Source organism: Schistocerca nitens, chromosome 3 (assembly GCF_023898315.1).
Source record: "Schistocerca nitens isolate TAMUIC-IGC-003100 chromosome 3, iqSchNite1.1, whole genome shotgun sequence".
Classification (NCBI taxonomy): domain Eukaryota; kingdom Metazoa; phylum Arthropoda; class Insecta; order Orthoptera; family Acrididae; genus Schistocerca; species Schistocerca nitens.
In genome coordinates, this window is record NC_064616.1 from 657028119 (window position 1) to 657055677 (window position 27559).

Below are 27559 nucleotides of genomic sequence, written 5' to 3' on the forward strand. Positions count from 1 at the left end.
AGTAATTTTGTAATGTGTTCTCATAAACTATGATTTCAGTACTATAGTTTTTAACAATGTTATTAATAGTAGTGTCATGACTTCAGCCTTCAGATAACTGATAGTAACTGAACTATAATCAGAAATAACCCCTATAGGAAATGCAGAAGAGCTCATTTAAATTTCTAACATGTAGTTCAACTGAAGGAACTATTGCAATGGGAAAATCTAAATTATCAGTCACCATTTAGCTAGTGCAGCAGAGTAATCAGTATAATAAAAAGAGAAGTTTTATATGCTAGACTAGATTTTTGAATTCTACATTCAGGGAAAGGACATATGAATGTAAATTCACCATAATGGCAGCCTCATCTCCAAATTCTCTATATAATATTTTAAGCAGAAAAGTCAGCTACATTACTTATATTCATCAATGACACTTTCCTCTGTTAACTGAATGATACTGTTTCCTTTCTTCTCTCTGTAACTATTCCATTATGGATTACTTTGTATCAAGAAGAAGATGTTCTTTTAATAATATTTATGTTCATTGCAGAGTTTTAATGAGAAATTTTTGTTGTATACAGACAACAACATTGATTGGTCTCCTGAAGACAGCAAGACTCTTGCGGTTGGTGAGAGTTGCTCGGAAGATTGATCGTTACTCAGAATATGGTGCTGCCGTCCTTCTGCTGCTTATGGCTACTTTTGCTCTTATTGCTCACTGGCTTGCATGTATATGGTCAGTATCAGGATCATTAAAGAAGCTTAAAATAATGAAATTTCATGTATTGGATTATTTACAGCATGTCATGCAAATGGAGATAATGCACTAAGATCTTGCTATATAAATAAGTTACAAATAATGTTTTCTCACATCAAATGGGAATATTTAATCTGCTATCATGTAACATAACAAGGATTTAAGGTCAAAGTCTGATAGCTTTGCCAAAGGAACTGTGTTGGCACTAATAGTTACTAACATAGCAAGTGTTAACCTATTTTTTAAAATTGTATCCCAATACCTTAAATTTCATAGATACTTCAGTCTAACATCGTGCACTAGTGACTAATTTTGAACAAAATATTACATATTCATGTGTGATTGTTGAAAGAATGACAGGCACACCAAACTGACCAGCAAAAAAAAAAAAAAAAAAAAAAAAAAAAAAAAAAAAAAAAAAAAAAAAAATTTTAGAAGAAATGTTATAAAGAGGTGACAGTATTGCTTTGTCAGTGTGGAAGGCACGATGGCTGTATGCAATCTCTGATAGAAATACTGATTAATTTTTATGACCCTGTTGCCATCAATAACTGCTGTTAAATTGAATATCACAAGTGATTACCTTGAGGTTCCTTTAATTATAGTACACGTAAAACACCCAGTAATCAAATTCTGTTATCCCCTACATATCACATAAACAACATAGAAAATATATTTAAAATGCATAGAGAAATAGTGAGTTAGGGAGAGAGAGAGAGAGAGAGAGAGAGAGAGAGAGAGAGAGAGAGAGAGATACTCTCTTGTTACCACAACAAATGTCGTAGTTCAATGTGCAACGTTACTGGGATGTCAGAGGCAGAGTCATCTGTTGAGAAAGGAGTCATGCCATCAGCCAACATTGCTGCAGTCACTGCATGGCTTTTTATGTTGGTTTGACAACCAACCAGCTGTCCATCTGAATGAATGGCCATGCCAAACTGTATCCAAGAAGAAGCCTTCACTCCCATTATGCTCCAGCCTTCACTATGTGCTAACGCAGTGTCCCCACACCCTCCACCCAACAGTTTACCCTTCTACTGCCCTGTCACCTCGTCTCAATCCACACTCGACATCACCTTCATCATATGCTGCACCTCGCTGTCCCTGGTACCCGTGTATCACTTGCCTAGCCCACTCACCTGTCACCATTCCCTATTGCATTCCTAGCCAGCAAACCTGCTGCCTGTCTCCAAGCTGCTAGCTACCCATCTCCAACCCCCCTTCATGCCTCACACCTGTCTCTCCGTCTCCCCACTTCTCTTGACGCAACCGCCAACCCACCCTAGTCCACCTGCTGAAATGCAATCCCAAATTGCATGTGAGTTGTGTGTGCTTTCTATGAGTCAGTGCTGCTGCTATTCAATGAGTGGTTTTTATTACTCCTAAATTAATTACTGGGATGTAATTATATCTGATACAGTCCTTCAGTGTGACACTCAAAGGCGAGACACATGATACTGTGCTCTCTCAACAGTGTGAAATGTTGGGTGTCCAACACATGGGCACTCCAACTGCAAGAAAATGCAAACTGTAAGATTTTAACATTTGAAGGGTGTGCTATGGATACTACAGTTCAGAGAGAACTGATGCTTATTGAAACTGAGGAAGTGAGAAATGATATGTTAACAAAAGGGGGTACTGTTAAACAACATAAGTTATAACAGCTGATAAATGGGTTAGAGTAAGCAAATCATTCACAAATTCATTGTAGGATAATAACAGCCAGTCAGGAATTACAACATGCAGAACCACCTCCTCACTATAAGATACAGAAGATGAAACCACACCTGTGTTCCTCTGATCAATGTTTTTCACTGAACACAGAGTTTAGCATGGCTGTAGAAACTCTACCAGTAGAAACTCCAAGCACAGCAAAATGTCCCTTGTACTGATGATTTGCAATACTTGCAGATGACAGAGAACTTTTAAATCATAAGTTACATGATGTGATGTATCCAGTTCACCAATAGATTAGGCTACTGTTGAGACAGGTGCTGAATCTATTCTTATTTGGGAAATGGTTCCATGGTAAGAAATTGGGACTTTGATGTGCATGATGTTGTCTCTCGCTTGTCAAAAATAAAATTAAGCCTACTGTCCAGTTATATGTAACCATTTGTTTTCCTTCAGTTCTGTGAACACAGGGCACCACACTGTGACTCACAAGTTCTGTCAGAGAGGTTTGAGGAACATTCAATGGACATGAAGGTGTTTAAGAGCACTCACCCCTCACCCCCTCCCCCAAGTCACCTGACCCGTATTATATTGGACACATCTTGAAGGTCGAGTATCACAATGGCTCTTCAAAATGTTTGATGTCTTGTGGAGTTTGTGTCATAATGCATTGTGAACATGTGTAGTACATGCTACTTGGAAGTGTCTCTAATTTAGTTACTCAAAAATATACTAGACAGATTATTCACTGCGCTTACAATCAAGTTGCTTAAGCTTTAACCAAGTATCAGCAGTGTAGTTATTATCCAAAATTATATAAAATAATCAGGATATTGTGCAACGTCACCTATAAGTACCAGTTCATTAAACTAACATATCATGTTTTGTGAGTGAATATGTGCTACTTGGGTTTTATCCCACTATTATATGTGAGTACTGTCTTTGTTTAAAATGGAATGGTATTACTTGGAGATTCAATATAATTTTTTATTGATTGATTTCTTCTATGAAACAAAAATTCTGTAAAATTACAGAAACTTCAGTAAAAATGAGTCCCTGGGTTGCAACCAAATATCTTTTTGTAGAACAACATTACCTCAAATCCATTTGATGTTTTATGTTATATAATAAATATCAGAAATACTTGATAGTCAGATCCAATCTTTTGCATGTAGGACGGGACTTTTAAAAATAAAAAAGTCAAGAATATTTCAGGATCTAACTTAAGAAAGCTATCTCAGATGATGTGGATGTTATTCATTCTGTAATCTTAAATGGCTGAACAATATTTTCTGAAAGACAGCATAAAATCTGCATCTGCATAATACTTAAGCAGTGTAAAATAAGAATACCCTTCTTTAAATCATTCAAGGCAAATTATGGAATGGATGGATTGAGTTGCTAAAGTAATGACAAGATAAATCCTCTATAATCATATTCAAAAGTAAGCCGCTGATTTGTCTATAGGGGTCACTCTGTTGGCAGTACTTTAAACCCCAGAGAAATAATAGTTTTTAACATTAAAGGTATTATGGAGAGATAAGCTGTATTAGTTAATATTGCTATGAAAAGTGTAGCTGGTATTTTTACACAGTTGATTTCATCAATAAAAAGCTAGTGTGAAAGTGTCATCCAGTTAACTGTTTGCATTTGCCTTCCTTTACGAGCATGGATTTTTAATACAAATACTAGAGGATTGCTGCTGCTGTTATAGCACAGTAACATGTTACATTTTTCTGTAAACTGCAATTTCGGGAAGCACTCATATTTTGGTTCTCCTGAACTGTACAACTGTGCACAGATGATAATTGTGAATTAGGAATTTGCTGGGCTTTAATTTGACAGCTGTTTCTTTCCTAGGCCCCTTTAAGAACAGTGAGTCTACAGATATTTTCTGTTGCTGAATATGTGGAACTTCAATGGGTTTATTGCCACATCTCCTTCAATATATTTTCTTGCTTGTATTAAATTTTTAGAATAAGTCTATCATATTGAGACATAACATAAAATACTTGAAATCACCTGTCATAAAGCATCCAAGTAGTACCATGATACACCAGCAAAATTTCTTTTTACTGCTAAATCCCCTTACTTGAGGATACATGTCTGTAGGAGGTTTCCCACCTGTTGCAGCACATTTTTAATAATACTGCTCTTTGTATGTGTAATAACATCAGTCAAGTTTATATCACTGAAGTAATGGATCATTTGATGTAGGAAAACACAAGATCTTTCGATACAACAACTAAAACAAGAGTCTTAATCTTAGCTCATTACTTTTAGAATTGGTGAACTGACAGAATGAATTTATATTTTGTATTTTTGTAAATGGTTTACTGCCAGGCACCATCATATGGAATTTCTACAATAAATTACCAATTTCAGCTGTTGTTTGATGCTTTTGTAACAGGAAGTAATAGTTCCTCCACAAGAATGCTGAGAAAATAACACTGAATATGTAGTTTCCACTTTCCAAACATTGACTTTCTAGTTTTCCCTTTCCAGTATAAAAAGCTATGCCAGTCAAAATGTTGTGTAATACACTAAAAAACATATAAATAATGGAAAGAATGAAGGTAACATCGTATCTTATAACTGAGGTACTGAATGGTTGGTAGGCACATAAATAAGATTGAAAACATTACTGAATTTTGGACAATGTCTTTGTTATATATATATTAAAAAAAAAAACACTCACACACACACACACGGATGCATGAATGCTACATCATCCAGGTCAATTACAGGTGCACTGCAGCTTGCAGCTTGACTGGGGTGAGGGCTTGTGTCATACGGAGCAGGTGAGTGTGGGGAGGTGGTGGGGAGGGGGATGGGTTGGAATGAAGTGTGGCTGATGGCTAGCAGGGAGATGCAGTTAGCAGTTGTGTTTGGTATGTGGCACTAGTGAACTCAACATTGTGCATACAGGGGAAATTGCATGTTGTACACAATGCATTGGAGAGGAGCTTGTTCTACTCGAGCCCACAGTTTTGGGATGCCAATTCTTTTAGGTGGGCAGTTCGTTTCTGAGCATACTCACATAAGCCACTGTGCAAAAGCTACAGCAAAGGTGGTATATGGTATGACTGATTTCAGAGGCTGCCCTGCTTCTGATGTAGTAGGATATGCCTATGGTGATACTGGAGTAGGCTATGCTGGTTAGATGCATAGGACAAGTCTTGCATGTGGATCTTCCAGACGGATATGACCCGTAAGACAAATGGTCAGGTGTAGGTGTGGCATACAGTTACACCAGAATATTTTGCAGATTGGGTGGATAGTGGAATTCAACTTTTCAAGAAGTAGGAAGGATAGTGAGGAAAATATTCCACATTTCCCAAAATCATAATAGATAGTAAGGGTGATACTCCTTCGCAGAACTGAGGTACTGTTGATGGTTAGTGGCTTCATACAGACAGAGGTTTCTGTGGATCCAATGGAGAGATGGAGGTCAATGTCTAGGAAAGTGACAAAGTGGATTGGATGGAGCAGGTAGGAGAGAAATCGTTGAAGTTGTGGAGGAAGGAGGATAGAGTAACTTGCCACTGGTTCCAGATCATGAAGATATCTTTAATAGACCTGAACCAGGTAAGGGTTTAGTATCTTGGGTCGCTAGGAATGTTTCCCTTAGGTGCCCCATAGTTAGACTGGCATAGGAGGGCATCATGTTGTTACCCATTGTGATGCCTTGCATTTATTTATATATTGTTCCATCAGAAGATAGGTGGTTATTGTTATGGAAATAGTACTTGCATGACAGGTGCATGGGGAATGTGGTAATAGGTTTGGAACTGGTAGGACATTACTTCAGCCATTGTTGAACAGTGACAAGGATAGTGGCATCATCAGTGATGTTTAGGTTTATGGATTGTAATAGGTGTTGGGAAGGGATGGGTTGTTGGGCTTAGGAGGGAGATGATTGTGAGGCAGAAGCTTTGGGTTGGGCCTACATATTTGAGTAGGGATGAGAGGCTATGCTGGACTTCTGGGATGGGATCACTACAACGGGGCCTGTAGATGGAAGAGTCCTACAGTTGACTGATAATATTCAGTCATGCTACCCTTGCAGTTCATCACAACAGTGGTGGAATCTCTGTCCACTAGGTAGATGATTAAAGCTAGGTTTCTCTCAAGTTTGTGGATGTCTGTTCTTTCTACAGTCAAGAGGTTTGTGTTTTCAGGCAGGGACATTCTAAAGAAAGATGAGTCCAGGTTGGAGGCAAAGAGTTCTTCAAAAGTTACCAGGAGATGGTTATGTAGAAGTGGGGAGGGTAGTGTGTAAATCTTTGGTGTAGCTTTTGCATGATCTTTTATGTAGGCATGACCAGCAACAAACGGTCTATTCAAATGAATAGTCAATGCCAAATTGTGCCCAATACAGTCCACCTAGCCTCAATGCCTGTTAGCTCCTGTCCCACCCCACTTGACTATCTATACTAACATCTGTCTCTCTACATATAGTCTACTTTTCCATCTGTTATGTCTGACCCTCCCAATCCAATCATCAGTGTCACTGTGTGCCACACAAGACTTCCCCTCACTTCACCAGAGCAAAATCACACTGGTGCCATATCCCTATTCTGTCCATTTGTTGCCTCTTCTGCCCACCGCCCAGCCATCAGCCATACTACCCTCCTTCCCCCTCCCCACCTTTTTTCACCACTGTTGTGCCAATAGAAGTATATTTGATTAAAATATACCAAGACTTTTTCATCTTTGGTGAATTGTCAATTATACATCAGTCTCATAATCTGCACAATTTGAATCATATAAGTCAGGTACAGGAGACACGGCAAACATTTGCAGTAAAGCTTCACAGCAGTGAGATAAGAACAGATGCTAATAACAGTATCCTAACAACAACAACAACAATAATAATAATAATAATAATACAGTTTTGTAATAGAAAAATCTAATATTAAGTTAAACCTTGATCAAATTGATGCGGTTTGGTGGTTCAGTGGTAAAGCACCAGACTGCAAATTCAGAGGTTTTCAGTTTGATCATTGATAAGTCTGATTGATTTGTCTGTACTTTTCACTTTTTTCATTTCCGGAAATGTTTGTTCACGTGAAAAGTTCTGTGTTGCAATGTGGTTCAGAACCCACGTTAAACTATAGGCTCCTCTGCACAAGACTGGGTAAGTCAATTCAAAGTTTGGATGAATACAACCGCCTACAACCACTAATAGGACCATACCTTTGTTTTATTTTGCTCAAATTATCAGTTCATTTTTGTGAATGCTTCTGTTGAATAGTACCATTTCTCCCACTGAATCTCCTGTAGTCTTGTTTTTAGAGGATCTGACTTTATATTAAGTATGTTATTAGCAATTAATTTATTATATCTTTCATCACTATATACTGTGGAAGCTGTGCATGAAATCTTATTAATCATGTTAATCAAATGAGCATTTATATTCCCTATAGTATTTTTATTATTCAAGTTAATGTTTTTAAGAGAGCAGATTACATTTATTTTTCATAGAAAATGATTCAGTTAGGCATTGCAGAAATGATGTAGTTGTACTTACTTTCTATATATCAATATACACTCCTGGAAATTGAAATAAGAACACCGTGAATTCATTGTCCCAGGAAGGGGAAATTTTATTGACACATTCCTGGGGTCAGATACATCACATGATCACACTGACAGAACCACAGGCACATAGACACAGGCAACAGAGCATGCACAATGTCGGCACTAGTACAGTGTATATCCACCTTTCGCAGCAATGCAGGCTGCTATTCTCCCATGGAGACGATCGTAGAGATGCTGGATGTAGTCCTGTGGAACGGCTTGCCATGCCATTTCCACCTGGCGCCTCAGTTGGACCAGCGTTCGTGCTGGACGTGCAGACCGCGTGAGACGACGCTTCATCCAGTCCCAAACATGCTCAATGGGGGACAGATCCGGAGATCTTGCTGGCCAGGGTAGTTGACTTAGACCTTCTAGAGCACGTTGGGTGGCACGGGATACATGCGGACGTGCATTGTCCTGTTGGAACAGCAAGTTCCCTTGCCGGTCTAGGAATGGTAGAACGATGGGTTCGATGACGGTTTGGATGTACCGTGCACTATTCAGTGTCCCCTCGACGATCACCAGTGGTGTACGGCCAGTGTAGGAGATCGCTCCCCACACCATGATGCCGGGTGTTGGCCCTGTGTGCCTCGGTCGTATGCAGTCCTGATTGTGGCGCTCACCTGCACGGCGCCAAACACGCATACGACCATCATTGGCACCAAGGCAGAAGCGACTCTCATCGCTGAAGATGACACGTCTCCATTCGTCCCTCCATTCACGCCTGTCGCGACACCACTGGAGGCGGGCTGCACGATGTTGGGGCGTGAGCGGAAGACGGCGTAACGGTGTGCGGGACCGTAGCCCAGCTTCATGGAGACGGTTGCGAATGGTCCTCGCCGATACCCCAGGAGCAACAGTGTCCCTAATTTGCTGGGAAGTGGCGGTGCGGTCCCCTACGGCACTGCGTAGGATCCTACGGTCTTGGCGTGCATCCGTGCGTCGCTGCGGTCCGGTCCCAGGTCGACGGGCACGTGCACCTTCCGCCGACCACTGGCGACAACATCGATGTACTGTGGAGACCTCACGCCCCACGTGTTGAGCAATTCGGCGGTACGTCCACCCGGCCTCCCGCATGCCCACTATACGCCCTCGCTCAAAGTCCGTCAACTGCACATACGGTTCACGTCCACGCTGTCGCGGCATGCTACCAGTGTTAAAGACTGCGATGGAGCTCCGTATGCCACGGCAAACTGGCTGACACTGACGGCGGCGGTGCACAAATGCTGCGCAGCTAGCGCCATTAGACGGCCAACACCGCGGTTCCTGGTGTGTCCGCTGTGCCGTGCGTGTGATCATTGCTTGTACAGCCCTCTCGCAGTGTCCGGAGCAAGTATGGTGGGTCTGACACACCGGTGTCAATGTGTTCTTTTTTCCATTTCCAGGAGTGTATAAACTGTGAACATGCTGAAATTCAACACATTCATAGGAAATCCATTTCTCCATATTTCTCAATATTTTATTGATACTGAGGGAGAAGCTTGGGTTCGTTACACCAAACAACACCCATTTAGCAGAGTTCATTTATTCACCTAAACACATGCAAGGTTCACAAAGAAATTAACATGGCGGAACAACCAAAAGACAATGCTCAGAGTCCAAAGACGAAGCTCAGAGACCAAAGATGAATGCATACCAATGCTGGTGTCGACCTCATCGGTGCCACATAGCCCGCCCCCCACCCCCCCTGAAGTACAGAATACTCTTGAGAGGCCGGGGGGTGGGGGGGTGACTAAGGCATCGGCACGGGTGGTCCGCGGGAGCCGGACCATAGTCAGCGCGACAGCGTCGTCGGGGGGCTGTGTGGGTAGATGTCTTGGAGGAAGGTCCAGCCACCGAACCTGGAAGTCATTGAAGCGAGCCGGGCGTTGTACTGGGCATGCTGGTCGTGCGGCGACTGGTAGGCTGACGGTTTGCGGGTGGAACGGAGTGACGACGACAATGTTTCCGGTGGGTGTGGGGAACACACAAAGCATGTCCAGGTCGAAGTCAGGTGGGAGGGGAACACATTTCACCAGGTGGCAGGGAATGGAGGAGGTTGTGTCATGAGCACTGGATGAAGAGAAACACACGACGAACAGTGTACAATCGCGCAGTATTATTGAGATGTTGTGGATTATTTCCAGGGGACAGGCACAAACACCTTGAATGAGGGCACGTTCAAGATTGGGGGGGGGGGGGGGTCATGACAGACCTCGACAGGAGGAGGCAGGCGACGGTGGAAAGGGCGAGGGGACCGGCGAAGGGCCCCGCAGTGATGGCGTGACCATAGGTAAGCTCAACGTGGGGAGCAGTTGGTCACTCGATGGAGTGCATGAGACCGGAGTAGAGGGTGACGTCGGAGGAGAGCTTGTTGATTGGAGCTGGAAGTCACTCGATTGAGTGTGTAAGTCCGACGTGAAGGCAGTGGTCGGAGCGTCGTGAGCCACGACAGTGAGTGGCGTGGTCGTGGCCTGAAAGGGGAGGGGGGGGGGGGTAGAAGAAGGCTCGACATGAGCAGGCTTAAGTCTGTTGAGAGAGACTGTAACAGCTGAATCTTTCATCTGGATGTCATAGGTGTTGGCTGAGCCCTGGAGAACTCGGTATGGGCCGGTATATGGAGGTTGGACGGGAGCACGGACAGTGTCATCTCAGAGCATGATGTACTCGCAATTGTCCAGAGATTTCGGGACGTGAACCTTAGGGTGGGAATGGCTGGCGGGCGGAGGGATATGGATGTTGATGAAGTGGCGTCTGACGAGGTCCACGAAGGAAGGATAAGTCAGACTGAGGGAGAGAAGCGGAAGGGCTCACAAGTTCGCCAGGGAGAACAATGTTCTGGCCGTATACGAACTCGGTTATTGTGCCTTTGAGGTCTTCCTTCTAGATCGCACGAATGCTGAGTAGCACAAGGGGAAGGGCCTCCGTCCATAGAGAGTCTTGCCATCGAAGAGCCGCCTTGAAAGTGCGGTGCCAGTGCTCGACTAGCCCGTTACTTTGTGGGTGACATGTTGCGGTATGGATATGCCGGATGCCGCAAATGTTACAAATCCTGTTGAACAGGGCCGACTCAAACTGTCTGCCCTGGTCAGTCGTGATGATAGCTGGACCGAAACGTGATACCCATGACTCGACGAAAGCTCGAGCAACAGTTTCTGCTGTAATATTGGGTAGGGGGACAGCCTCGACCCAGCGAGTTGTTCGGTCAATAGACGAGAGAACATAACGAAAGCCGTTACAGGGGGAGAGAGGGCCAACAATGTCAATATGAATACGCGGGAAACGACCAGGAGGGATCGAAAAGGCGCCGAGGGGGCGGGGGGGTGAAGTGTGCTTGTGTACTTTGCAGCATTGGCACGCGACGCAGGACCATACCCATTGCTGGCAGTCCTTGTTGACATTTCTCCACACAAAGCGCTCCGCTACGAGGTGGGTGGACGCACGAACACCGGGGTGGGCTAAATTATGCAACTCGTTGAAGACAGCTCAACGCAGCATGGTTGGGATGAGGGGGCATAACATGCCCGTACTGTCATCGCACCAGTTCTCACCAGAAATGCCATGGAAGGTGGTGCAGACAAAGTGTAGGGAAGGAGTAGAGTCTGAAATCAGGATCTGTGTTTGCTTATCGGCGGGTTGGAGGTTAGGCAGTTCAGAGAGGTCTAACAGCAAATGGACGGCGTCGACTCGTGAAAGGAAATCAGCAACTATATTGTCAGCACCCTTTATGTCTCTGACATCGGTGGTGAACTGGGGTACGAAGTCCATGTATCTGAAGCAGCGAAGAGGCGGGTTGGCTGGCGGGTTTGTAATGGCCGCAGCCAGGGGTTTGTGGTCCGTTAAAACATAGAAAGTGCATCCCTGAACTTCGGTCTTAAAATGCATGATCGCCTCATCGATTGCGAGCAACTCCCTGTCAAACGCGGAATATTTCGGTTGTGCATTGGTGAGCTTGCGCGAGAAGAACTGCAGAGGCGAAGTTTGGCCATTGATTGTCTGGCTAAGGACAGCGCCGATGGCAGTATCGCTAGCGTCTGTGGTGATGAAAAGCTGCGCATTGGGATGAGGATGCGCTATGGTGCAGGCCTTGGCAAGAAGATTTTTGAGGGCAGTGAAAGAGTCAGTCATAGTAGGGGTCCATGGAACGGGCCGAGATCCAGAAGTGTTGGTGCCTGCCAAGGCGTCTGTTAATGGAGCCTGAATCTCTGCAGCCCGAGGTAGATGTCGGTGATAATAATTAACCGTCCCCAAAAAAGTGCCGGAGCTCTTTGAATGACGAAGGTCTGGGTAGGTTTAGTATTTTTTGTACTTTCTTAGGGGGGGGGAGGGGGGGGTGAAATGCCGTCGGCAGAGACCAGAAAACCAAGAAAACTGACAGCAGGTTGATGTAGCTGCAATTTGTCCTGGTTGGTCTCGATGCCTGCTGCTGCGAGAGTGTTTGTAACAGTTTGCACATGTCGAATGTTGTCCTCGATGGAGGAGCTGAACACAAGATTGGCATCAAGATATGCAAAGCAGAATTTTAGGTAGAAGAGCACTTCGTTGATGAAGTGTTGCCAAGTCTGGGTTGCGTTTTGCAGACCGAAGGGCATGAATTGAAACTGAAATAACCCGATTGGGGTGGTGAATGCTGTCTTCTCGATGTCTTCAGGTGCCATGGGGATCTGGTGGTAGGCCAGTTTGCAATCAATGACAGAGAACATGGTCGCACCTGCGAGGGAACTGGTAAAGTCAGCAATGTCGGATATGGGGTAGGTGTCCATAATTGTTCGTGCATTTAGTTGACGGTAGTCTACGCACATGCACCAGGACCCGTCTTTCTTGGGTGTCATATATATGGGCGTAGACCAGCTACTGGCAGAGGGTCCAATGACGCTGGAGCTTAGTAGTTCAGAAATCAGATTTTTAAGGTTGGAGAGGCACTCGGGACAAATTCGACGTGGTTTAGTAGAGATCGGGGGACCTGGTGTGAGGCGAATCTTGTGAACTGTGCCGTTGGTGACGACGGAAATGTTGCCGGCGGCACGGGAGGCAGTTTGTTTACAATGTATGGTGGGCGGGGCAGGTGAGGCGTGGTCGTGGTGTTCGGAGCCACTAGGCGGATCCAACGGGAGCCTAGGTGGCAAAGTGTCCCAGGAGTCAACGCGACAAGATGGCCGCCAGCCCGAAGCAGTGGCACCGTGGTCAGGTGAGCTCGGTAGAGCTCGTGAGCCGTTAGTGAGTCCATTGTCCGAGGGTGCGGCATGTGGCAGCAAGGTCGCTGGCAAAACGCTTGGTGCGAGTGCACTGTTTGTGTTGTCAGTGGCGGTCGCATGGCGGCGTGCAGGATCCGAAGTTGCATAGTTTGAGGTGCTGTCCGCGAGGCGCGGGATAGGAGCCATCAGTTCGGGAACATGTGACACTCGTTGCGCATGCGCACTTCTGTCCAGCCGAGTGTCAAATGCTGCCGTGTTAGGAGGGTGTGGCCCTGCAGAACTGTCAGTACATGTTATGGCAGTCTTGATAGCACAGTTGCAAGGGGTAGTAGGAGGTAAACACACGGAGGCTCGATTGCTAGGATTGCAAGCAGATTCGGCACACTTACTGACCTTGCTTTGTCCTTGTTGTAGTGTCTGTAATTCCTTTGCTGCATCGGAGAGTTGTAGCTGTGTTTTGTGGAGGCGGAGGGAGAACTCGAAGTTTTCCTTGCATAGGGGAGCTACGTGTTCAAGCTCGACAAGGCACGTGTGCGTCAACAGAGACGAGCATGTATGGATGAGACGAGCCTGCACCAATGTGTCATGTGGGGGTTGCTCGACAGAGCACAAGGGAAGTGAGTCTTGGACAGATGATGAAACACAGTGTTTTGCACTAGGTCTCTTGAAAGTTTGTGGTGTTGCAAGAAGGCAATGCCTAGTATAGGTTTGTCAATTTCGCACACTAAAATAGTCCACTTGAGTTTGCAGTTTGCAGAGAGTGAGACGATGTGGGAAGTTGAACCCGGGCATTGTAGTTTAGTTGAATTCACTCCTTGCAGTGAAGTATGATGAGGGCGGATGTTCGACAATGCTAAGGACGTAGGCAGCAGCGAAACATCAGCGCCTGTTTTGACTAGGAAAAGGTATCCTGACGAAATGTCTTTAATGTAAAGTTGTCCGCAATTATCCGGTCGTTGCCAGACAGAATGGAGCACTGGGGGGGTGCCTGTCATGTTGTGTGCAGCAGACGGCACCCGGACCTACCTGTGATTGGCGTTTGGGAAGTAGCAGGGTGGTCTGCAGTTCCGTGCTGCCTCACCAAACTGTGTATGGAAGTAACAGTACGGGTAGTGCGGTTGCATTTCATGTGGAAAGTTCGTTGCCAGTGGCGGTGGCCGAGGTTCGGTGGCCACAGCAGGATCAGTTGCAGGACGGTGCGTGAGAGCTGGTGACGCCGCAGTTGCTTGTGTACTGCTTCCCAGAGCGAGCGGAAAGGTCGGCACAGTAAGGCCCCATCCGCGTCAGGCCGCAGGGCGATGAGCCTGAACCTGAGACTTGTCAGGTAGGCAGTGGCTGGCGAAATAGAGCAATGATACATCGTGTAGCTTGTCAGCAATTGTCATTCTTTGCTCGACATGTTCAGGAGACTTTTGAGCCAGAGAAAAGTGGATGTGAGGAGATAGTTTATCTGACCAGATGGCGAGGAGAGCTGTGTCAGAGAATAGATCGGCGCTGACCAGGGCACGTAGCCATCTCCAGAGCTGGGAAGGTTTGTTGTTGCCTAGTTCCTCAATGTGGAGCACTTGCCGTATTGCTGCCTCAGTTGAGTGTGCAAGCCGACGTAGAACTGTCTTTTTGGCTAGAGTATACCGGGTAGATGAGTCCGGGGCATCGACTAGGTCAGCACTCAAGTCGTTTTGGTTGTGAAGGTGGGTAATGAGGCACAGAAAGCTGGTTGACTCATCGAGTTTGTAATTGTCGAACACTTTGTCCACAATTTTGAACCAGGTTGTCGCTCTGTCGGGATTAAACGGCAGCAGCGTCGGTAAGCATTGTAGAATGTTCGGAAGAACAGGTTGAGTTGAGTTCGGTGAGGCACTGCGTGAATCCAGCTGTTGTTGCTGTAGTATTCCAGGAGAGTGTGCCTCCAGGGGATGTGGCAACGATGGCTGTTCGGGTAGCAGCGTGAAGGTGACACATTGTGGTTAAGTGCGATCAGTCATGACGCCGAAGGCCAACATGGGTGAGACACTGTAATGTGTCGATTGCGGTTGCTGAAGCTCAACACGTTGCGCGTGTGTTCGGATTGATACGTCGTGGAAGACTGACGTGGATTAGGCACCGAGATGTGCCGAGAATGGTAGCGGAAGCTCGACTGGAGCTGGCACGGGGCCGACAGATGAGAAAAAGTTCAAAGTTTGAGAATGCGTGCTAGTCCACGGAAAGCTCAACGTATGATCAGAGTCAGGGCCACCTGTGTTTCAGGGAGGCTGCGGACGTGCGGGCTGTCCAGAAGCACAGTGTGAGAAATGATGTCGAACGTGGGACAGAATGTGTAAATGTTCATTGTTCATAGTCACTTCACTCAAAATGGTGTGTGGATAAGGTGAATGTCGTGGCACAAAACACTGAGGCATAGCAGTGGGATGGAGGTGGAGGTCAGCCACAGATAACAATTTATTGTTCCTGTTGCAGGCCGAGGTATCGAAGTAGGAAATCATGTGCTGATGCTGAACTGAGGCAGGCGCGGGCGTGGTCGGATGCTGAGGAGGTAGACTTGTGAACAAAGCAGTTCCGCCCACATGGCAGGTATCCGCATGCTACTGCACGGATTTTGGCGTGGCAAATCGTTGTTCTGGCAGTGGTAGGTTGCCGATGAAGCATTTGCAGAAATCGGCATTGGTTCTGCACTGCACGGAGATCCGTGAGAGGTAACTGCACAGTCGATGAAGGAGGGCACATGTGGCGGGAACAAAAGCGTTTGATAGCTGGAGTCATGCGCACTCCTAACCTCACTTATTGTTGCAGGCTTGAAAATGTCCTGCGAAATCGGTGGAATCATCGAGTGAGAGGCATCGTGTTGCAGTCCTGGCGGGTTTACATCGCCCGTAACACAATGCATGTTGATCACAAAATCCGGCGTTATGTGTTGGTCCGAAATCATTGTTTTCATATGCTGTGTCGATGTAATACATGTGAAAATAACTGATGTGGAGGTCACGGACACAGTAAAATGGCGAAAACTGAAGGCGTTACAACTCGGGTCACCAGTGAGGGAGAAGTTCAGGTTGGTTACACCAAACAACACCCATTTAGCAGTAGTTCATTTATTCACCTAAACACATGCAAGGTTCACAAAGAACTGAACATGACAGAACAGCCCATAGACAATGCTCAGAGTCCAAAGACGATGCTCAGAGTCGAAAGACGAACGCATATCGATACTGGTGTCGACCTCATCGGTGCCAAAATACCATTGTCTAATAAGACTAAAAGGAACCATGAGGATTGGGCATGTGCATGGTTTCCATTCTACTTGACTATATAGAAATGGGTACCCACACACGTGGCACACAAAATGGAGGCACATGATCACTTTGTAATTCACAGTTGCACAGACATGGCCTGTTGCTACTGGTGTAGTTATTTACAAGTTCATTCAGGATATGGAGGAATTGAAGGCCCCATCAGAGGGGTATGGCATACTGCATGATCAGTGCTGGGGAGCTGACTTCCCTGATGTCTTCTTCCATCATAAGCTCACTCTGAGATGCATGGGCAGTTTTTTGGGCTTGAGTTATTTGCCTTACTTACCTTAGAGGAGGATTTGATACATACAATATGTGGTTCCTCATTTCTGCATTGGGAGCAAGACAGACTATTATGTCCCTAATTAGAGCGCCCATGCAATTCTACTCACATAAACATCTGCAATTGCAATTCCTATTAATTTGAGCTAGGTGGAGCTCCAGTCTATGGACGATTGACTGGAATCCTTTTTTCAATGCCAAGCTTCTGACCTGGCTGCAATATTTTTTTTTTTTTTGTTTTTAAATGTTCTAACAATAAAGAACATATTCTACACAACTGACACATTGCTGGATTTGTTAATGGCTCCAATTTCTTTATTGGCTGATATTGTTTGGGATTTCCTGACAAGAACATGGCTTTTTGCCAAATCAGATTTCTGTCTATGACAAACAGAATCCCTGATGTTAAGACCTGTGTCAAAGCAGTAGTGCACTTGCCCTGTACTTCACGTATTGCATCACAACTGACTCAAGACTGGTCCTTGGCAGGCTTATGTGCTAGATTCTGGCACGGTCCCATCAGTGGATACTCCTGATGACCTGCTTCCTCTGGGTAATGATGCCACCACAGTCAACAGTAAAGCTATGCCAGCTATTCAGTTTCCAAAGTGAAGTTAGATGACACTACTACCTGCACACTCTGTTGTTTATTGATGGAAGGTAATTTTTCATTGTGGGAAATATTTAGGCAATGAATGGAATTTTAATGGATTTAATGGAATGATAAAAGATGGGAGAAATAAAATAAACTGTTGATCAAGTGGAAAATATTTGTAAAATTTATATATCATCAAGCATAATTTCTCATTGCTAGATTTTGTCCATTTTGGTCATAACCTAGTAAAATGATTTATTGTAATGGCAAAGAATATTCATAACAAAGTCAGGGCAGGTGCTGAGACACAGATAGGCAACAAAAAAACTGTCACAAAATAAGCTTTTGGCCAACAAGGCCTTTGTCAAAAATAGACAACAGATACAAACATACACTCACACGAATGCAACTCACCCACTCATGATCACAGTCTCTTGCAGCTGAAGCCAAACTACAAGCAGCAGCAGCAGTGCATGATGGGAAAGGCAACTGGGAGGGGGTAAGGAGGAGGCTGGGGCACGGAGGGGGAGGTATAGCAGGTTAAGGGTGGGGGACAATGAAGTGCTGCAGGGGAACATGCAGAGATCAGGTAGCAAGATGGTAGGGCAGCTATGTGCAGTCAGGAGGTTAGACGGTAGTGGGGAAGAGTGGAGGGTTAGCAAAAAAGGAGAGAAGTAAAAAGACTGTGTGTGTTGGTGGAATAGAGGGCTGTGTAGTGCTGGAATGTGAACAAGGAAGAGGCTAGATGGGTGATGGCAATGACTAATGAAGGTTGAGGCCAGGAGGGTTACAGGAACAGAGGATATATTGCAGAGAGAGTTTCCACCTACACAGTTCTGAAAAGCTGCTGTTGGTGGGAAGCATCCATATGGCTCAGGCTGTGAGGCAGTCATTGAAATGAAGAATGTCATATTGGGTGGCATGCTCAGCAACAGGATGGTCCAGTTGTTTATTGGCCACAGTTTCAGTGGCCAGTCATGAGACAGACAGTTTGTTGATGGTCATGGCCACCACACAGAAGTAGCACAGCGGTTTCAGCTTAGCTTGTATATTACATGACTGGTTTCACAGGTAGCCCTGCCATTGATGGGATAGGTGATGTTTGTGATCGGACTGATGTAGGTGGTGGTGGAAGGATGTATGGGGCTGGTCTTGTATTTAGGTCTAGTACAGGGATATGAGCCATGAGGTAAGGGGTTGTGAACAGGGGCTGTGTAGGGATGGATGAGTATGTTGTGTAGGTTCAGTGGACAGTGGGATACCACAGTGGAAGGGGTGGAAAGAATATTGGACAGGATATTACTCATTTCAGGGCACGACAAGAGGTAGTCAAAACAATGATGGAGAATGTAATTCAGTTGTTCCAGTTCTGGGTGGTACTGAGTTACAAGGAGAATGCTCTTCTGTGGACAGGCGTTGAGACTTTGGGAGGTGATGGTTGATGGGAAAAACAAGGCACGGTAGATTTGTTTTTGTGTAAGTTTGCGAGGGTAATTATGGTCTGTAAAAGCCTCAGTGATACCCTCAGCATATTTTGAGAGGGACTGCTGATCACTGCAGGTGTGGCAGCCATGGGTGGCTAAGCTGTTTAGGAAGGATTCCTCTAGGATCAGGATCGAGGGTAAGGACACCCTGTCCACCTTCCTCTAAAACCTAAACACTTTCTCCCCCATTTGCTTTACCTCATCTACTCAACCCAACTAGCCACCTTCCTAAATGTTGAACTCCACCTCAAAGATGGCTACATCAGTACCTCTGTCCATATCAAATCTACTAACCATCAGGAATACCTCCACTTGGAGAGCTGCCACTCGTTCCATACGAAGAAGTTCTTTCTATACAGCCTAGCCACCCATTGCTGTTGCATCTGCAGTGACAAGCAGTCTCTCTCAAAATATACCGAGGGTGTCACTGAGGCCTTTACAGACCATAATTATTATCCCAACCTTTTACAAAAACAAATCTCCCATGCGTTATCTTCCCAGTCATCCACCACCTCCCAAAATCTCACCGTCTGACCACAGAGGAGCATTCCCCTAACAACTCAGAACCATCCAGGACTGGAGCAACTGAATTACATTCGTGGAGGTATGCTCTGCCTTTGCAACTAATTGAAGGCAGTTTATTTACTGCCATATGCGTTTTGCTTCTTTTATTTGGGAAGCATCCTCAGTGGCGATTTCCAGCACTGTTAACTCATGCATGTGGTCCTGGATATGTATTTGTTAGTTTCGATGATCCAACTGGCTGATTTCTGGAGTTATTTTGCCCACGTTTGTCACATCACATACATCACTAGCAATTTCCATTCTGTGATCAACACATGTGTGTTTCAATCTTGTTACATGTCATTATCTTCACTGTGTGATACAGACACAATACAAACTTAACAGTTGAAGATAAATAAATATTGACTGACTATTGTTCTATCCTCTGTATGCAGTGTTAGGAGATGTCAGTATGGTGGGGCATGTTGTTAGTACGCAGCTCTCCTGGCTGTTAATGTTAAATCTTCCTATCTGAAGCAACTACTCATCCTTCCAGAATCATCTCAGTTGTACTCATAAGGTTGTGTGTGTGTTCTGTAACACTAGTCCTGCCAATGGGAAAGCCTTTGATAGTTATGGTAATTGAACCCAGTGATCAGAAATGCTGATAGCCTGGCTTCACAGACATACATCAGAATCTGAATGTGCTCATATATAAATGCTGAGACCTGTTTTACATTTGCTGTTAGCTCCTTTATATATCTCTGCTTATGCTGTGTCATATTTATGCATTAATAAAGGGTGATTATGACAACTTGAGATTTGTTGTTAAATCATTTGAATAATTAACATAATAACCCATATCAATGATACTGATTCCATACAATAGCAGCTTCTTAGATGGACCTCCCTGGACCCAAAACATCTAAACAGGTAAATATTATGTCTACATGTTTACTAACTACTGGACTATGGTGGGAGTTAATATTGTCAGTTCAGCAATGGACTCCACTGTATGTTTTGTACTGAGCCCTTCTTTTCTCTGTCTTTATTCAAAATTAGAATTAGACATTGGAGAGACAACCACTGATCAGTTTAAATTTTATCTTAGAGGAATGCTGCATACAAAATGCAGATTTCAAATAGGTTTAAAAAGTATGTCTTACAGTAAGTGTACTAAATGGTTCTTTTTATAGACTTTCCTAAATCCTTGCTGTGCTACAGCCAGGATTCTTTTGTTTTTATATGAAATCGGTAACTATGTTTCTAATAGCTGTTTCTACAATTTTTGATAAGGTGGGTGTAATTTTTATGGGTCTGCAGTCTTCAGGGTCCCCCTTGTCACCACCTTTATAAATTGACATTACTTTACTCTTTTTCATGTATGTTGGGAACAGACCCTTCTAAATTACCAAGTTTACTAGAAATGTCAGGCTCTGGTAGTAACTGTGAACACTGTTTGAAAACTTTTTCAGATATTCCATTATACTCTCTGTACCTCTGTTTTTCAGTGATCCAATTGTATTACTAACTTCTGTTTCATCTGTTGGAAACAGGAATGGGCATTTTGTCATTTCTAGTGGAACTATACTTTTTTTACTCAATGCTTCATTTTGGTTCATTTGCTTCTGAACTGTATTTACGTATACTTATATAAGGTGGAACACACTTCATGTGGATCAGTCATTTCTTCTCTTGTGCTGTTAGTATTATATTCCTATTTTCTGTCTTATTCATTCCTGTTTGTATTTGTGTATGATCAGACTGTCTTATAAATATTTGATGAAGTTCCAATTTGATGTTTATAATATCTAGACTTTGCTTGTCTTATTGTCCTGCTACACTCTTTCTTCTGATTTCTTTACATTTCACAAGCTGCTTGACAATTAATTTCTGTAACTTTCATATAAATATTTTAAATCTTCTCAAGCATTCGTGATTTCTCTGGTGATCGATTTCTTTCTATGTCTTACATTTATCTTTCTATGGGCTTTTGGGCAAGCTATATTTATGTGGCTGAAATGAAAGTTTTCCAGTTTTATTCCAATTCATTGCTTCATAGAGCCTCCTTATCTTCTGATCTGAGTGCCACTTCTAATATGTTTAGATTTCCAGCATTTTTCAGCCTACACTCTACAACTACATTTCCAATTTCAGTTCTCTTATTCTGTAATTCAGTTAACTGACCATGATGATCTGAAATGACTGTATTAATTATGTGTAGCTTCAGTTAATTTAAAGTTACGTTTGTAAAAACATTATGTATTATTTTTTATGATGATTCAGTGCTTCTTGTTGGGCCATTTGTAATTTGTAAAAGGTACTGGGTAGTAATTAGTACCTCACATCTGTATATTATTTTTTTCTTTACATAAAAAAAAGAAAATGGAGAAGAAAAACGCTTAGAAATGTTCAGGCTCTAACCATAGGTACAAAATAATTTGCAGTGTGAATGTAAAATGATTCATTTCACATCATTACAATTTATCATGTAAAATGATCCATGGAACATGAAACTAATTAAGTAACTATTTTTACAAGCAGCTTCATATTATATGTATTTATATCATCATGAAAATATTTTGCACAGCTGCTCAATTCAGTGGATTTATATATACAGCACTGTACATTGGAACAGAATAAAATCTTCTTGGTTTTCAAGCCTTATCCTTTTGAATAAAACACCCGAGATTTTGATGGCTATCTCTGCCATTGTTGTTGGCAATAAAAACTACTGACTACTGGGGATTGCACAGTTTTCTGCTTATAAAGGCATGATTGCAGTATTTGGTACCAATCAGAAAGGGCAGAAACAGTGTACACATGGAAGGTTGGGCAACTCGTAGCATCTCCAGCCCACCATTGGACCAAGTGATGACAAGTGTCATGAGGGGCTGGCAAAAAATTTTAAACTGTCACTCCTGCCTCCCTGCAAGTGTCAAGCATCCATCTTTGCTTTCTTTTGATATCCAGTTCCTGCCCCCAAGCCCTTCAAAGTGTGTACCCCTGATCTCTGTCAAAATTGTTGCTGTTTATTCTAGTCTTGACCAACTAATTTATAACACAATCCCAATATGTTGATGTGTGAGCCAAGAATTTAATCTTTTCAAACAGTATTTAATGTCTGTTTTCCAGGCAATGCTTAGCTATGTCCATCTTGTGAAGTTCGCTTTGTGTAATATGTCACTTGTGCTCAGTACAATGCTCTGCAACTGTATGAATTGTTTGACCTGTATAGATGCTGCTGCATTTGCAAGGGACACCATACACACAGGGCACATGAAGAGCTGTGTTATCCTTAACAGAGCAGAGCATATCTCCTATCTTGAGGGTGGGCTGGAACAGAATACTGATCTCAGTCCATGTCTCTGCAGCACACATCCTAACTTGCTGTTCGTTGCCCGACATTATGGCAGGAAAGCATTTGGCTTGGCCTCTTCTGCTTATTCACTAGGTGTCCTCCATCAGCGGCACCTGAAAGAATTTTCAGTGTCTCACCTGCTGTATCGGTTTTCTCCGAACCCATGTCTGAAAAAATTACAATTCAGAGTATAGGTGTGCATCTTCATAAATAATCTTTGCTCTGTGTCCTAACATGTTCAGGACTGCTTTCTTGTGTTCAGGGTCGTGAAAACTATTGGTACTGAAGTAGTGAACAGTATGTGTTGGTTTCCTGTACACTGAATGACAAAGCTGGCCTTGTGCTTTCTCCTTAACTAAACCACGCTGTACACTAGAAAGTAGCCCTGAACATGTTAGTATGCAGAACAAAGATTATTTCTGATGATGACCACTTACTGTCTGAGTTGCAGCATTTGAGACATGTATTCAGAGAGAATGGTCATAGCAAAGGGGACATTACAAATGCTTTCATGTGCACTGATGAAGGATGCCTTACGAATTGGCAGAACAGGCCAAGCCAGCCGCTCTCCTGCCAGACTGTGGGGCAACAGGTATCAACTTACGATGTGTGCTGCAGAGACATAGACTGAGACCAGTGTTCTCAACCACCCCAAAGATACAAAATGCCTTGTTAAAGATGACATAGCTCTTTGTGTGCCAAGTTTATATGATGTCCCTTGTGAATAGGTTAAAAAAATATGCTCAGTTGTGGAACATTGTACTGAGCCCAAGTGACATATTAAACAAAATGTGCGAGACAAGTTCACCATAGAAAAGTAAAGATGGATGCTCGAAGCTTGAAGAGAAGTGAGTGGCAGCTTCAACCACGGCACCAGCCCCTTGTACCTCACTCGGTCCCACAGTGGGTTGGAGCTGTTGTGAGCTGCCCAACTCCCTTTCCGAGCATGCATCATTTCAACCCTGTCTGATTGGTGTCAGTTGCAGCAATCATGTCTATATAAGTGGAAAACTGTGGCAGCACTTGTAGTCAGTGATTTTTACTCCTGATGTCAATGATGGAAATAGCCATTGAAAGCTCAAGTGTTTTACTCAAAATGACTTGGTTTGAAAATGAGAAGATTTTATTCAGGCACACCACCACAAAAGTCTCCAAGGATGCAAGTTTTGTAAATCATTAATAGTTTTGTCAAGTTAAATCTTCAAGTTGTATCAGGAAATATTTTAGTCTAGAGCTTGTAGAGTGATATACACCTAACGCTAGACATTTGTCTGCAAGAAAAATTGTTTGAATGACTGCCGCTTCAGGACATATTTCTCTACTGTTTGTAACTGGCTATTGAATACACTCACTTATACTGCTATTCACTTAGAATGTATACGTACCCCCAGTGCAGGAAGGGGTGGCTATGAGCCAGGATGGTGTGAGTGGGTGATGGCGGCAAGTGGGTAGCCCGGCATGCTCCAGAGGAAGGCAGCAGCAAATGTAACAAGTTCTTTTTTGAAACATCTGCACTGTGTAGTACACTAGGTCAGTGGCTGACTGGCCATTGAATTCTGCTGAGCTGGCAGCTTGCCTGCCCCGAGATGGTGACTTGGAGATTCCTCGGTGCACCAGAAGCCTAGTTATGTAAGTCGGTTGCATGGTTGCTGCGCCAATGGCATGTACTTGACCGTGATGTATCTGCTGTGGACCCAGGCAGTGCCCAGCTGTCATGGTGACTGATGCACACTGCAATGAGGCACCCACCCTGCAAGAGAGAAAGACAGTTGGTGTGACCCATTGCCCCTGGGCAGGAGTTGGCAGTGTTGCTGGACTAGACCTAGTACGGTCTGCTGTGCCGTGACACTAAGTCAAGGAGGGACCTAGTGCATAGAGCTGTTACTGTGCTATGGTCCCAAACTGGTTACCTATGCTGGCAGGTCCGCGTGGTGACCGGTGACCTCTGGCACAGATCTGTCCCCCTGGTAGAGCTGCAAGACTGAGAATAATTTCTTACAAAATGTCCAGTATGTATAGTAAGCAGTGGTGCACATGTTTTACGTATGCATTACTTCCAGTTGTGTATCCTAAAACACCATTGCCAGTTTAGTGTGAAAATCTATCTTGCCCTTGCTGCACAAGTTTGTGCAGCAATGCTGAGTCTGCTGTTTTAGGAAGCTAACCTGCTGCACGACACTGTGATGGCCTTGTTGAATTATTACAGTGACAACATCCTACACTCACCTGCTGTCAGTGCTGTAGGGCTTATGCTAATATGCCCATAAATGGCTGGTATACTACCTAATTTACATATTTTCCCACATTCTCACTGCAAGGCTATATTCTCACTTTTTCTTATACTCTAGGGATCCATTCTGCTGGAATCTTAAGTACAAGCAGTTTGTGCTGACAGTTGGCTCTCTGCCTCAGAAGAATAAAAGCCATGCACAACAGAGCTAGAGTCACTGTGGCACTTATTATTGTGACACACAAAATCACTGTCACATGTCATCATCCTTCTCTCAACACACTACTTGCTGCATTAACTGCTCAGCTGAAATGCATCCTTCCTGCGCAGCTATCCATCGAGCCAGGGAAAGGGTTAAATCAAGTTTTAAAGTTTCATTTAGAAATATTACATTAGATGGTGGCAACAATTTCAAAGGTACACCTGGCCAATAGAACTGTTGTTGTCAGACATTCAGTGGCATGATTCTCACAATCGTGGCTGGTATCTGGAAGGTTGATAGTGTCACATCACATGTAGTCCCATTGATTAATAACCCAGTTCCTTTAAGTTCAATCCATTTGTCCTCCATGAGTTTCCCTTGCTCATAACTACTCACCACTACTACCATGTCATCATAAGAGGAGTAAATCCTGCTTGCTGGAAATGAAGTCTTGGTTCCACTATATTTGTTAGACAATCTAGTCCTTTCTGTCTGGCTAAGAACAACTGTACTGTGCATGTGTTCTGGCTGGTTTTTATTACCCTGGTTGGACACACCTTGAGCTTCCCCATTCCAAAATGTTGTAACTCTTCCTCCATCATTATTGCATACCTTCTACAATCTTCCAGAATTAATAATTTCTCATCGATCCCCACCTGCATGAACTTTCCAGGAACTCTCTGCATGAACTTTCCAGGAGCTTCCCACTTCATTGGATATGTGTGAATGGCATAACATTCAAACTGTGCATGTCTTCCTGTACTTGGAATCCAATTAGACTATACAGTCATGCTCAGTAAGTTTTTATTCTACAGTAAGTTGTCATTCTACTGATGCTATGTGGTAGTAGAACGGTAGGATTTCTCTGCTGGGTTTCATAAGTAGGCTTAACTCAGCTGGTAGCTTGTTCTGTGCTTTCTGTAACCCCAACAAGTATTGTTTAGGTGACAAATGATTAGGACGTAAATGTCCAAGCAACGTGTGGTACATAGCTTCCTGCACGTTTAACACTACCCCTCGTCTGTTCCATATGCTATCTGCTAATACTTGTAACAGCCTCGTCACTACAATTTCGTTATCTATTATTTCTACTTGTGCTTGCAGCACTTCCAAATTCTGATTCGTCAAGTCCTCCAATGCCATGGTTTTCCATTAGTCTATGCATTAATTTCCATAACAACTGTGTGCCGTTAAGCATTTCACTCTCTTAATTCACAATGTATGTAGTGTACCATTCTTATGCCAGTTTAGTTTCCTCTTCTAATTTTTCTACTACTTCACAGTTTTGTTTAAACCTCTGCTATGACTCCCATCTTCCATTCCAAACACTGTTTTAATAATTATACCCCCTGGCATCCAGCAATCCTCTCTTCCAGTGGAGATGTGGCAAAACTTCCCCTTCCTGTTTCATTTGTCCCTATAGTTGCCTGTAGGATCTGTGTGGTTTATCACACAACCCTGACATTTCCTTGAGTACCCCCATGCTCATGGCACTTTGCCAACATCTGATAAATACTTCTTCCAACCTCCTCACCTTATTCCATATTTCCCATGTGTTAAAAACTGTCTTCAGCATCCACTGAAGTCTGGTAACTGCCACAGCCTCTTGCCTCAAGAACAGCACTCCTCTTTCCAGGTGCAAGTTCAGTAACTCCTCCACCTCTACCCAAGTGATGAAATGCAATGCTGCCATGACTAACATTCCTTCCCTTCTTACGCTTGGTGTATGCAACATAAGGATGGGGACAAATATCATGTTTGCTCCCCTCTCACAAGGTTGCTGCCAGTAACAAGCCCATTCACATACAACAAAAATAACAGAAAAAATCTATATCTTATATACTACAATCCTATACATACCTGAGTATATATAAAAAGAAATTCTTGACAAAAAACCCTTATCTTCTTGATCTTAATGAATATAGTACTTTATGCACAGGCTCAACCACATCTTCTTGTCTTTCCTCTGATTCTTTCTCCTCGGGTTCTTCTCTGGTTACTGTCTCAAAGCTCCTGGAATCAACTTCTGACTACCTCAAAAAAATTGTGGACGCCTAACATGTACTATTTTCATTCTTGTGGGCAACTGAAGTCTCACACTGATGAGCATAGTAGTCTCAGTGACCTGATAGAGTCCTTGATTCCTTGTGATGAACTCCTTTGTCGTCTCTTTCTGAATGTAAAAACTAAATAACATGACACATTGCCCAACTTTATACTACAATAAACATGCCTTACATTTCACTGAATCCTCCTGCTTCTCCGTTGTCTTCGTATTCACATTTTATACTCTTTTTGTAAACTCACGTACCAAGTCTTTACCTTCCTTTGCCTTTATCAAATCAAATGGTGATAGCATTTTCTGACCATACACTACCTCATATGGGAACAACCTACTATTTGTGTGTACTTTTGAATTATACATTGACACAATGCAC

The 27559-nt window shown here is 43.6% G+C and overlaps 1 protein-coding gene across 1 annotated transcript in view; it reads left to right on the top strand.

Moving 5' to 3' along the window:
- LOC126248621 (potassium voltage-gated channel subfamily H member 2) overlaps positions 1 to 27559 on the top strand; it is a 963280-nt gene that overhangs the window by 630502 nt on the left and 305219 nt on the right. Inside the window, exon 5 of the mRNA XM_049949786.1 lies at positions 567 to 721. Within this exon, the coding sequence (XP_049805743.1) occupies positions 567 to 721 (155 nt within the window). The remainder of the gene's footprint in view (positions 1 to 566; positions 722 to 27559) is intronic.